The sequence below is a fragment of the Prosopis cineraria genome, unplaced genomic scaffold (assembly GCF_029017545.1).
Source record: "Prosopis cineraria cultivar Desert tree isolate PC_DT_omini unplaced genomic scaffold, ASM2901754v1 PC13, whole genome shotgun sequence".
Taxonomy (NCBI): Eukaryota; Viridiplantae; Streptophyta; class Magnoliopsida; order Fabales; family Fabaceae; genus Prosopis; species Prosopis cineraria.
In genome coordinates this window covers 336,474-349,426 of record NW_026555344.1, presented here as the reverse complement: position 1 = coordinate 349,426, position 12,953 = coordinate 336,474, and the positions used below count along the sequence as shown (strand labels likewise).

Sequence of the window (12,953 nt, the reverse complement as noted above, 5' to 3'; positions counted from 1 at the left end):
AGATCTTACATAAAAAAATTAATTATTATAAATTCTATTGATAACTGAATTAAATTGTATTAACAAATTCAGTTATTAATGAATCTTGTAGTAATTAATTTTCTTGTATGAAATTTTAATATAATTCTTTCAATTTTTTTTTTCTTATACGTTTGCATAACATTTGTTACTTTATAGCCAATTCGAAGACATCCTGTTTGATTGGAGCTATGTTATGATTTATTTGAATTACGACGGGGAGCAAGTTGTAATATTCATTTTTTTTTTATTTGGTCACGCGCTTCGGTTTAAGAATCAAAACAAAGTGTATGTTTTGTAACAAGAAAAATTATATAATTTACTAAATTACATTTATAAATAATCAAATGAAATAATGCCGATTAACTGGACTAGGTTATTAAAAACTCAGTAATTTTGACAAATAATATCCAAATAATGTCAAGGTTTTTTTTTTTAAAAATACTTTTGAAATAAATGTGTCCATACCTAAAATATGGTTTGTTTCCAAACACACAAGGTTATGGAACTTTATATTTGGCCAAAATCTGCCGGAGTTTTTTTTTTCTTTGTTTTTCGTTTTTTTACTGAAAGGCAATATAGCTTTTTCATTATTTAATACAACAATTAAGGGAAACATATTCTCTTTTTCTTGCATAAAAATAGACATCTAAACTATTTATTATAAATTTCTATTGTTATTAAACAAGAAGCAATAGTTGCTCATATCTACTACTTTTCATATCAATATCAAAAGATGGGCCATGCATTACCCTTACCACATAGACATGCACTTTCACGGTGGTGCCTCATAGTCACAGCGCCAGGCCCCAGCATAGACGCATCGTTTATTTAAAAACTATCTAACCACGTACTTTTCGTGCTTTGTTAGGAGGTTGACGGGCAGAAGCTTTTGTAATTCCAGTCATAGTTTGAGATTGTCTTCTTTCTTGAGCCTCTCATGGTCTTCTGTTATATTTGATTTTCATTTTGGTTTTTGCCCAGAAAACATCGAGTGGCATGAACATGATTTCATCATCCTCAATTTAGTGTCTTCGTTTAATTGGAAAAAGATTAGCCAAATAAGAATTAAGATAAAATATATTCCAAATTCATCTAATCGTGTGCTTCAGTTACATTGATTATTCTTCCACTTGAACTCTTTCATAAGCAACTTTGTGTGATTGAACATTAAAGCTTGCTTGTAAGTATTTACGTATTTAATTAACTATCGTATCTCAAGAAACATTTTTTATGATACAAGTAGGGTGAATATAATTGAAAGCACAAGTGAAAACGCAGCAAATAACTCAGCCAACTCGATCGCATCAAGTTTAGTCAAACCAATTCCCCCCCCCCCCCAAATGTCAGGCTAATCATAGCGATTAGATCTTTCTTGATCTGATTTATGGTTAAGAACAAATGATAAAAATTCACATGAAAAGTTTGTTACATTTGAGGACCAAGAAATAATTTTCCCATTGACTTCCGCCAAATTAAACTGAAGCATAACTCTTTGACCCCAAAAGGGGGGAAAGGAAAAAAAAAGCTAAAGCAAAACTGAACCTATGAACACTACCGATTGGAAGCCAAAGTAAAAATGTGAAAGGTGTAGCCACAAATCACTTTTAAAGCATTAAGATTCCTTCCTATTCTATAGCATTCGTATTTTCTGAGATACAGTATTTTGAGCTAAAGAATCACAACATGACACTCAGAAGTCAGAACTACATGTGTAATTCTACCTCCAACCACAGATGTAGTGGCTAGGAACAATAGCTCTCAAGAGACATCCATTGACCCAAAAAAAAAAATCCCACACCTGATTCACGACTTCCATGTCCGGGTCTGCTGAGCTCAAAAAAAGGGGGGGTGGTGGAGGAGCTGAAACTTTCGGTTTATTGATATTCAATATATGAAATCAATACATCTCCTCCGTATAAGTTTGGAACAAGGAGTCTGGAATAGACATCTGAACCTTCGAAGATAGGAACTTTAACTTTTGGCCACAACTTCATGACCCTGATGTGTAAGTGTGTCGTGTTTGAGCTCCAATCATAAGTTCAACGACTTTTTCTGAGAGCATATAAAGAACCAAAGGATCAGATGCTTGCACTTTGCAGGAGTATTAGGAGTTTGATGATGTTAAGACATCTTGAAACAGAAAGAGGGGAATCAAGGAGAAAAACGAAAAACCATCAAGCATACCTGTAAGAAATCCGATAATGGGTATTGGTTCCAGGATTTTCTCAGTGCTCTCCAGTTTTCGCCTGAGATAAGGAAAGTAAGAAAATTGCAAAATATTTTAAACCGAAGACATGAGAAAAGAAAATGTGAAATCAATTCTACCTGGTATACTTGCTGAAGAATGGATCTCTCATCAGGTAAAGAGCAAACAACAGCTTACGTCTTCTAGCCTGAAGTATAGCTATCCCAGCATCAATGATTTTTTATATCTTAACCGATATTACTGGCATGTAAGACACTTATAATGAACTTAAAGACTCATGCAAAGGAGTGAAGACTGAAGAATGATATGCCCAATGCACCGTACATGTCAACTTCACATATCTATAAAGAAACTCTAACCTCATCCTTCTCAGAGGCTGAAAGATGAAACGCATGGTCCTTCCCTCCAACCACGGATGTAGTGACTAGTGAAAGGATAATCGTCCCTATGCAGTCAATAGCTAATGACATGAACCAAGGGGTCCATGATCGAATACCATACTTCCGAACACATAGAACATAAATAAGAGGTCTAGTGATAAATAAAACTTCTCCGACTAGAAACATAACCCCCCGAAGACCCTTCTTGGACATTACAGTTAGAAGGGTAGGTCTCTCTACAACTGAACATGTAAAAGAAACAGTGGCAAGTATGAGCTCATTCAGTAGCGAATGATAATCAATTAAAGTATTGCTAGAAGTAACTAAGACAGATTACCTGGAGGCTTCATAATTTCATGCTGGTGTTTAACATGATGCAGCGATGCTGGATCTGACAACACCCTAGCATTTTCTCCAAATCTACTTAAAGCAGAGAGTGCTTTTCCTTCAATATTCCATGGGCTTTGAATAAGATTGTTATTCATGTAACCAGACCCTACATGCCCTCTAGGTTGCGGCAAACGGCCTACTTGATGTTGAGAAGTCAAATAATCTGAATTCTTCTCATCATTAGGCGTCTCCCCTCCCTGTAGCAGCATCTTATATCCACTCTTCCGAAACAAAGTTAACCGGACCAGCACTCTGAGTTGGATTGATGCAAGGTAAGAACATGGATCAATGGTTAACTAGCTATGCCAGGCTATGGATAATGTGAAAGCACATGTACTATAATACACTATGTGCTTACTTGGTTGCTTCTGTAAAAGCAAGGAAATTCCATTTCTTATCGTCACCATAGTATTGTTGTGCCACAACTTCAACTAGTGTTTCCAAATCCTTTATTGCAGATAAGCATAAAGGATAAGGAAATGAATTAGGCTCAACTGAGCCTGTAATAGTTTGGGTACGTTCTGTATCAATTATGTGTTCGTTTATAGCTGTGATGATTCCCAAAATGGTTGTTACTGCATATAGTTAAAGATTCGACAGTAAGTTACTACAGCATATGCAACAAGAAGAAGAAGATGCCTTATCCCATTAGGTGGGGTAATTTATATGGATTACATGATGTCATTGTCCTCTATCATCGATTAAGTTTTTAGGAATATTATTAACTAAAAGGTCTCGTTACAACTAAACATGATAGAAACAAAGCAGGCAAAATAACAACAACAACAACAACAATAAAGAAAATAAAGAGCAAATCAGAAACCTTTCAAATTCAAAGAAAACGAATGTAGCTACATAAAATTAATGTGACTCCAAGAATTTTCAGAATCCACAAGACATGAATATATATATATATATATGCTATAGGAGATAGAAGCTTCTACTTTTTGCCTAAACTTATTTGTTTCAAATATGCCGTCTGCAGAGCATTTACGTCCTTGAAGTGAGAGAGAAAGAATCACATATAATCAGACACTCAAAAGTAGCCAAATGTTACCAAAATTTCACAAAACCTGCTTCTGGTCCAATCTCTGAATCCGAGAACCGTTCCGGAAGAAGCCACGTCATCCCCTGACCACAATAAAGAAACGATACTCTTTCAACACAATATCCTTGTTTGAATTGTACCCCGTAGCTAAGCCCAAATACTGCTCAAATATATCGAATGGATAACAGCATGTACGTTTTGTACATTTAGAAAGTGAATAGACTTGAAACTTCCAAAAACAAGAGCATCAAAACATAGAGCAGTTTAAAGTAAATTATCAACCATAGAATCCCTTCCTCTCCCTTTCCCAACCCAAAGAATAAATAATGAAGAAGAGCCATAAACCTGTAGTCTAACAACCGCAAGTTATAGCATCAAACCTCATATCATATCAATCTCACCCATTTTGAGCCAATTTCATTGCATGATTACCTCAGAAAGTTACATTAATGGATGAATTTGTAAGGGCGGCATGATGAAAAGACAAATTTGTAACCAAATGATAGCTTACATTGGCCAAAGACTCCAAAGAGTGCACAAACTCTTTGTTTTGCCTGACCCATCTTTTGTAAGCCTCCATAGCTTCAGTGATTCGCCTTCGTCAAGCACCTACTCCTACAAAAACCCTAACTTCATATCCAATGTTTGAGCTGTGCCTATTGCAGACGACCCCAGATGGGAGGAACGCAAATTTGGAGACAAATTGCGTAATTTACAATATGACAGTGGAAACTGGAAAGTGGAAAGCAAGATCAGTGGAGTGATGAGGTGTGGCCATTGTCGTTTCGTAAATGACGGATCTGATCCCGATCGTCGGTTACTTTACCTCAAGCTAGACCAGTTTAACTGTTTAAGCAGCGGATTGACGGGAGTGCCGGGGTGGGACCTCTGGATGTAATTTTAGTTTTACAGCGTGTTTACCGTTTACGATTACATTAGACAATGAAATATGTCTGGTCTGGTTAATGCAGACCCAAGTTTACACAAGGGATGCTCAGGAACCCGAATGATCGCAATAACTGGAGCGGGGAAACGGTAGGAAAACCCGGCCCGTAATCGTCCAGAAAACCCGGATTGGCCCGGTCCTTCAGTTATTATTTTATTTTAGAATAAAGTGCTACCATCGCCTCTGCGTTGCGATTTAACCCCTCCTCGCCCTTTGCATAGCCTCTCTGGCTCTCGAACTGTGAAGCTTGACTCCTCGTGCCCGGTGCAAGCTCCAAACCGACGTCTTGAAGATCGCCGTCGTTCATCGCCGGTGTAAGCATCCGTCGTTTCCTTTCGGCTATTTGATGGAGTGGTTTTGTTTAATATTAAACCCAGCTTTCAGTTTCTTAACTAGTGAAATGTATCGGCTATCAACTCTGGTTCGGATTGGCTTTATTTATTGTAAATTAGGGAAAGAGAGGGATTCTTAACTAGTGACGATATTTATTTATTGTTTATCACGGTGACATATTTTTAAAGGTCAAGAATTTGGTACTTTCTTAGATTACTTATTTTTTAAAGAAAGGGATAGCATATCCCTGTGGTTATTTTTTAAAAAAGAAATAAAGAAAGAAAGATGCATATTATTCGGGTTTCTTTTAAGGGAAAATGAACGCCGATGTAGCGCATAGGAATAAAATTTGAAGCTGTTTTGTTTTTTCCCAGTCTCTCTTCTAGTTAGATTGTCTCTCTCCAGTGTTTTGGGCTTCTGAGAAAGCAATATAATGCAGCTGACATTAGAATTCGGGTATGTTTACGTTATCCTTCTAAATTCTCAATCAATTTCTTTGATCGTCATGGTTTCTCGCTGTAGTTGTTTGTTCGTTTGTAAAAACTGTGAATACTGTTTGGTTGATTTCCTCTTACCGTAGAATCTAAAGTCCTCATGAACCAGTTTGTTCCCCTTATGTTGTCTTCTTCTCTTGCTGCGTTTGAATTGTTATGAACTGTTAAGGCTATTTGGTAAGAAATTATGGGTAATTTGTTGTAGTTAAACATTTTTAGAAGTTCATCCTGAAGTTTTGTGAACAATTACGAACTCACAAGAAACCCTCAAACTGTACAAAACCCTCTTTATAATCCAACCATGAATACAACCAATTATACAGGATGAAGTCTACCGTGTTTGAATTTTCTTTTGGAATCTGAAGAATTCTCTTCTCCTATTTCATACAAACGCTGTGTTGAACAGCATTCTCTTTTGGAAGTTAGTTTCTTGGTTGGTGTATGGTTGGGAGCTTTATTGTAATTGGCATATCCCTTCAAGGTTCGGAGCTTTTTCTTGGGAAGCCAGAAGAATAAATTGCCACCAGTATCGAGTCACATAAACAATTTTGTAGGATGTTTGAGTTCATGAAACACAGAACAAGCTGAATACTGAAAGGAACTCCGGAAATATGCTATTCTAGTTTATCTTGATGTCCAATATTAGCATTTGGAAATTTGTAATGGAAAGCTCTGAACTCTGAAGTGAGGTTCTATCAGGCATCTCTATTGGTCCCTAATTGATGCTCAAGATATTGGCAGTTGTGTTGTTTTCAATTTTCTTGCCGCAAGTTGTTCTGAATTTTCTAATGTTACACTTGTGGCTTCTGGTTAGAACTGAGAACCCTATAATCTTGTATGGCTTTATAAGTGCTTGTTATAACGGCTGGAATGTTGATGGTTCAACGCAGTGGGGGATTGGAGCTTCTTTGTGAGTCCAAGAAAATTCATAATGTCAATCTTGAGCCACAAAATGGATCGGATAAGGTAGTCTATGACTTAAAAATTTATTGAATTTGATCATTCTTTTGTTATGCCTAACAATCTCGCAATATTTTCATCTTGCTTCTCAGTTAATTATGAAAGATTTGCTTTCTTGGGTGCGGACAAACTTGATCAGGGAGAGGCCTGAAATGTTCATGAAGGGGGACACTGTGTAAGTTGTGTTGTTGATCTTTTCAACTTAAGCTTGAATATGAGAGGCAAATACTACTTCTGGATTTTGTAATGGCTATTATAAGTCAGGTTTTTCAACAACTAAAAGTTACTCTGTGGGATGATGGATAACTAGGTAAGGGACATGGGATTGAGGCTTAAGCTGAAAGTAGAATGCAGGAAGAGTCATCTCATCATAATGTGCACTAGTTGTTTGGTTTCTCATGGTTTGTGTTGCAGGAGACCTGGGGTTCTAGTCCTTGTGAATGATTGTGATTGGGAGCTGAGTGGCCAACTGAACACATCATTAGAAGAGAAGGATGTGGTGGTTTTTATTTCAACGTTGCATGGTGGTTAGTTTGTAGTTGGAACAAATATGACTTGTAGATTGATTATGAGTGCTCTATTACATTGAAGAATCAATGTTGACAATGTGCGCTATGGCTGGTATTAAAATTATGTATCATTCATGGCTGTTGTACAAGGCTCGGCTTGGCTTGACAAGTCAGAGGGGATTGGCTTTAGTTTGTTGATCAGATGGATTATGAAAAGCTGATAAATTGTTGTATTTGTTCCAAAACATATTTCCAATTACACTCTTATTAGTCCAAGGGAACTTCAACATGCTCGCCCAGATAGAAGGCGTCATGGAGACTAAAGAAAGGAAATTAAAGGACGATAGACGAAGTATGGCTCTTGAGTCTTGATAAAATTTCCAAGTAACTAACAACAAAGGGCGACTGCCTTATTGGGTAATTATGTGGTGATTACTATGGTTTGATAACCTCAAGTAAGCCCTGTGCACTTGTATGTCTCAAAAAGACATAAATCAAAAATGTGGAAACCGGCACCACTCCATTGCGAAACAGGTCCGTTCCGATCAACGGTTGTGCGAACATAGATACTCGGAAAAGCAATGCATCTCTTGGATTCCGTCACCACGGGATATGCAGATTGCGTCATACTTTGGAGGGACGTTAGTGTCATTTTACTATTTTTTTTATATTTCCTTTTTCTTTGGTGATTACCTTTATCGTTTTTCATCTATAATTCAATACTAAGCATGCATTGGATGAGGAAATTTTCATTATCAAAAAAAGCTTTGTTCTCATTTCCTTCCTCATTCTTGTGTTAGCGTCGCTGATTTTAAAAAAAAAAAAAAGGCGTCTTAAACTAAAAATAATTTCTTCTAGTGGCATTACCGATTCATCTAGATTAAAAAAAAGTTATTTTCTTTCCAAAAAATACTGCCATGCATGTTTTGTTTTGGGGCTGTATGTCAGCAAATGGCAATCACGTCTGACAACGTTAGGAGCCCCAAGCGTGTCGTTGGATTGGGCTTACGAAGCTTGATTTGATGGATGCCATAAAAAAATAAAAACAATATCAAAATTAAAACATCTTGTTGAGATTGGTTTTGAACCCACGCCGTTTCGGACCAGATCCTTAATCTGGCACCTTAGACCAATTCGGCCATCTCAACAATGGTGAGACAGCAGTTTTACGTATATATTATTAGGAATAAGCACCCAACAAATATCCCCAACACATATCTACTACTACTAATAATAACAATAGACATATAAATTTTTTACATACTATTTATTCTATAATAAATTATTATTATTATTAATATTATTAACATATTAAAATTCATTTGTCATGATTTAATTGGATATAAATATATTAAGTATATACTAAGTCTTACCCTTCTAAATAAATAAACTTGTTAACCAATTAATCTAATAATTGAATTGATCTTGTATCAATTTTGATTCACCATCAATATGACCTGTTTTGAATTGACATACTGTATGTTGCTAAGTAGCTCATCTTTTTAAAAAGGAATGAGCCTTCACATTCTAATTTTGTAATATAAAATATGAAGTCTGTAGTTCAGTCCTAGTTGACACATGTAGTTCAGTCCCGATCGAAGCTAGCAACCTTGGTCCTAGTTGGCAATAGCAATTTGATCCTAATCAAAGTCAACGGTTTGGTCTTGATATGAGTCAGCAGTTTGGTTTTAAACAACATACAAGAGGGGTCTCGATCGCTAAATACTGTCGGTGCTGTTAGTGGAGATCCAATCACATTCAACTTTAGTAGTTTGTTCTTGATCAACTATGATAGTTCAATCATGGATGGTAAGCGGCAGATCGACACTGGGTGGTCACGAAGGGTATTTGAAAGTGAGTTGAAATTTAAAATTTTTAGTTTATAGAAAAAATTTGAAATTATAAAGAAATTATATTTAAGTATAGATTTGGATTTGGACCAAACCTAAATCTATAAATTCTCATAGATCCAAATAATGAATTTGGTTCAAATTCAAATTCATTCAAACATAATATTACTTTATTATTGAAAAGTTCTAACCTCACTTAGAAATAGGTCAATAGTTTTATAGTTATAAGTCAATTTTTAAATGAGGTTAGAACTTTTCAATTGAGAAATTATAAACACTCATATTCATACTAATTTTAAGCATTCTCAATAATCAGATTTTTAGTTACCAAAAATTTAATACAAATATAAAATAAGAAAAATTAATTATTTGGTCTAATTTGACCAAATTATAACTTAATATCTAAACTTTAACTCATTATAATTTGATTCTTATAGTTTTAATTTAGTTGCAACTTAATACTTAAACTTTAATTCTTACAACTCAACTTCTATATTTTTAACTATTTAAATATTGATCCCTATATTTTAAAATATAAAATTATAACGATTAAAATCATTTTAAAATGTAGAACTAATATTTTAAATCACTAAACCCTTTTTATCTTTATGAAGATTATAAAGGTTAAAACTATAAATAGTTTTCACCTTTTACAATTTTATTTTTTAAAATATAAGGATCAATATTTAAATGATTAAACATATAAAAATTGAGTTACAAGAGTCAAAGTTTACAAAATTAAATTAAAATTGAGTTAAAACTATAAAGACCGAATCACAATGAATTAAAATTTAAAAGATTGAATTAATTAAAAATCTAAAGATTAAATGATTAATATTTTATAAAATAATTCAATTCTCAGCCAAGGTTTTTAAATATTAGAGGTTAAGAAATTTCACAACCATCTTAGGTGCTGACAGGTTTTTGGGCGGCCAGCGGGTGGCTCTTAACTCTCAAGCTATTTTTGGTAAAGGGAATTTTTTTTAGTTCAGTTAAGGATTACAATTTTTTTATTAAAATTTCAATAATTTGATGAATCTAATTATAATAAATGCTTTTACAAGGTCTTTAACTATCATTCTCCCAAGTGAAAATCAATGGCTCATGGAAATTCCCAATAAAAGCATAACACAACATAGATTACAACAACAACAACAACAACAACAAGCCTTTATCCCACTAGGTGGGGTCGGCTACCTGGATTGCAAGACGCCATTGTGCTCTATCATTTATTAAGCTTTTAGAAATATTATTAATTAAGAGATCACGTTCAACAACTTCCAAGAGTGTTCTCTTAGGCCTTCCTCTACCTCTCTTAATCGGACTCAAAGTTATATGTTCCACTCTTCTCACCGGTGCCTCCCTTGGTCTTCTTTGTACATGCCCAAACCATCTCAACCGATTTTCTACCATTTTTTCCTCAATAGGTGCCACCCTCACTTTTTCACGTATGTGCTCATTTCGAATTTTATCTTTACGTGTATGTCCGCACATCCATCGTAACATTCTCATCTCTGCTACTCCAACTTTATGCTCTTGCTGTCCCGTTAGAGCCCAACATTCACTACTATATAACATTGCCGGTCTGATAGCAGTACGATAAAACTTTCCTTTAAGTTTATTAGGCACCTTACGGTCACAAATAACTCCTTTAGCTTTTCTCCAATTAAACCACCCAGCTTGAATTCTATGTGAAATATCTCCACTGATTTCGCCATCATTTTGGATAATGGCTCCCAAATATCTAAACTTTTCCACTTGAGGTATAATTTGATCTCCCAATTTCACTTCCAAATTATTTTCGAATAGTCCTTTATCAAATTTACAATATAAATATTCCGTCTTACTTCTACTCAGACGAAAACCTTTCGACTCCAATGTCCTCCTCCATAACTCAAGTTTGCAATTAACCTCTTCTCTTGTCTCTGCTATAAGAACTATATCATCCGCGAAGAGCATACATTTCGGGATTTCCTCTTGAATATGTTCCGTCAAAACATTTAAAATCAAGTTGAACAAATAAGGACTCAGAGATGATCCCTGATGTAGCCCAATCTTTATAGGAAAATCCTTTGTTTGACCACTAGGCGTTCTTATACTAGTTTTTACCCCCTCATACATATCTTGTATGGCTTTAATATAAGCAATCCGTACTCCCTTTTTTTCCAACGCTTTCCAAAGCACTTCTCTTGGTATACGGTCATAAGCTTTTTCCAAATCAATAAAAACCATGTGTAGATCTTTATTTTTACAACGATACTTTTCCATTAATCCCCTTAGTAGATAAATCGCCTCTGTAGTTGATCTACCTGGCATAAAACCAAATTGATTCTCAGAAATACTTGTCTCCAATCTCAACCTGTGCTCAATTACTTTCTCCCACAATTTCATTGTGTGGCTCATGAGTTTAATCCCTCTATAGTTAGTACAATTCTGAATATCTCCTTTATTTTTATAAATAGGAATTAATGTACTTCTCCTCCACTCATCAGGCATTTTCTTGGACCGTAAAATCACATTAAATAACTTAGTTAACCATCTCACCCCTTCTTCACCTAAACATTTCCACGCTTCGATAGATATACAATCAGGTCCGTTAGCTCTACCATTTGCCATTTTCTTAAGAGCTTCCTTTACCTCCTTATCACGTATTTTTCGATAGAATGACAAATTTTGTTCTCCTTCACCAGTTACTAAATCCTCCAAGTTACTAGATGAATCCTCTCCATTATTGAAAAGTTTAGAAAAATAAGTCTCCCATCTATTTTTAATTTCATCATCTGTAACTAAAATTCTTCCCTCTTCATCCTTAATACACCTTACCTGTTCTAGATCTCTTGATTTTCTTTCCCTACTCTTGGCAATCTTATAAATATTTTGCTCTCCTTCCTTCGTCTCAAGGTTCTTATAAAATTCTTCAAAAGCTTTAGAACGAGCTTCACCCACAGCTCTCTTAGTTTCCTTCTTAGCCATACGGTACCTCTCCCAATTTTCCTCATTGTTACACAAATGTATGGCTTTAAAACAGTTCTTCTTATACTTGATTTTGTCCTGTACACTATTATTCCACCACCAAGACTCCTTATCTCTCGGACCAGGACCTTTCGATTCTCCCAAAACTACTTTTGCAACCTCCCGTATCTTTTTAGCCATATCTTCCCATATGATGTTAGCACTTCCCTGAGAATCCCAAATTCCTTTATCCAAAAGATTTCGCTTGAAAATATCTTGCTTCTCACCTTTTAATTGCCACCACCTAATCCTTGGTGTTACTACTTGTCGACGTTTTTGGATTTTACTCATAATACACACATCAAGGACTAGGACCCTATGTTGTGTCGTTACAGCATCTCCAGGGATCACCTTACAATTTTTACAAAGTTTTCTATCTGTGTTCCTAACCAAAAGAAAATCAATCTGCGACCTTGAGGCTCCACTTTTGTAGGTGATGAGATGCTCATCTCTCTTCTTGAAACAAGTGTTGGCAATCTTAAAATCATACGCCAATGAGAAATCAAGAAGAGTTTGCCCTTCATTGTTTAGCTCTCCAAAACCAAAACCACCATGCACCCTCGCATACTGACCAGCTTCCCTCCCGACATGCCCATTAAAGTCTCCTCCAATAAAAATCTTTTCACTCTGTGGTATGTGTCGAATCAACCCCTCCAGATCCTCCCAAAATAATTCCTTAAGACTGGCTTCTATCCCGACTTGCGGCGCATAAGCGCTAACAATATTAACAGTCTCACGTCCAATTATCATTTTTAAAGAAATAATTCTGTCTCCAATTCTGCTAACTTCTACAACGTTCTTCTT

The 12,953-nt window shown here is 35.4% G+C and overlaps 2 protein-coding genes across 2 annotated transcripts; one reads left to right on the top strand and one right to left on the bottom strand.

Moving 5' to 3' along the window:
- Positions 1–1,592: 1,592 nt before the first annotated feature.
- LOC129290783 (peroxisome biogenesis protein 16) lies at positions 1,593–5,012 on the bottom strand. The gene is made up of 8 exons (XM_054927772.1): positions 4,557–5,012; positions 4,071–4,128; positions 3,356–3,572; positions 2,945–3,249; positions 2,587–2,849; positions 2,347–2,414; positions 2,206–2,267; positions 1,593–2,073 (listed from the first exon to the last, which is right to left on the bottom strand). The coding sequence occupies exons 1-8, from the start codon at positions 4,623–4,625 to the stop codon at positions 2,012–2,014; spliced, it is 1,104 nt and encodes a 367-aa protein (XP_054783747.1). The 5' UTR covers positions 4,626–5,012; the 3' UTR covers positions 1,593–2,011.
- Positions 5,013–5,161: 149 nt separating this feature from the next.
- On the top strand, positions 5,162–7,532 carry LOC129290784 (ubiquitin-related modifier 1 homolog 2-like). The gene is made up of 5 exons (XM_054927773.1): positions 5,162–5,305; positions 5,699–5,780; positions 6,709–6,784; positions 6,871–6,953; positions 7,193–7,532. The coding sequence occupies exons 2-5, from the start codon at positions 5,758–5,760 to the stop codon at positions 7,308–7,310; spliced, it is 300 nt and encodes a 99-aa protein (XP_054783748.1). The 5' UTR covers positions 5,162–5,305; positions 5,699–5,757; the 3' UTR covers positions 7,311–7,532.
- The last annotated feature ends 5,421 nt before the right edge of the window (positions 7,533–12,953 follow it).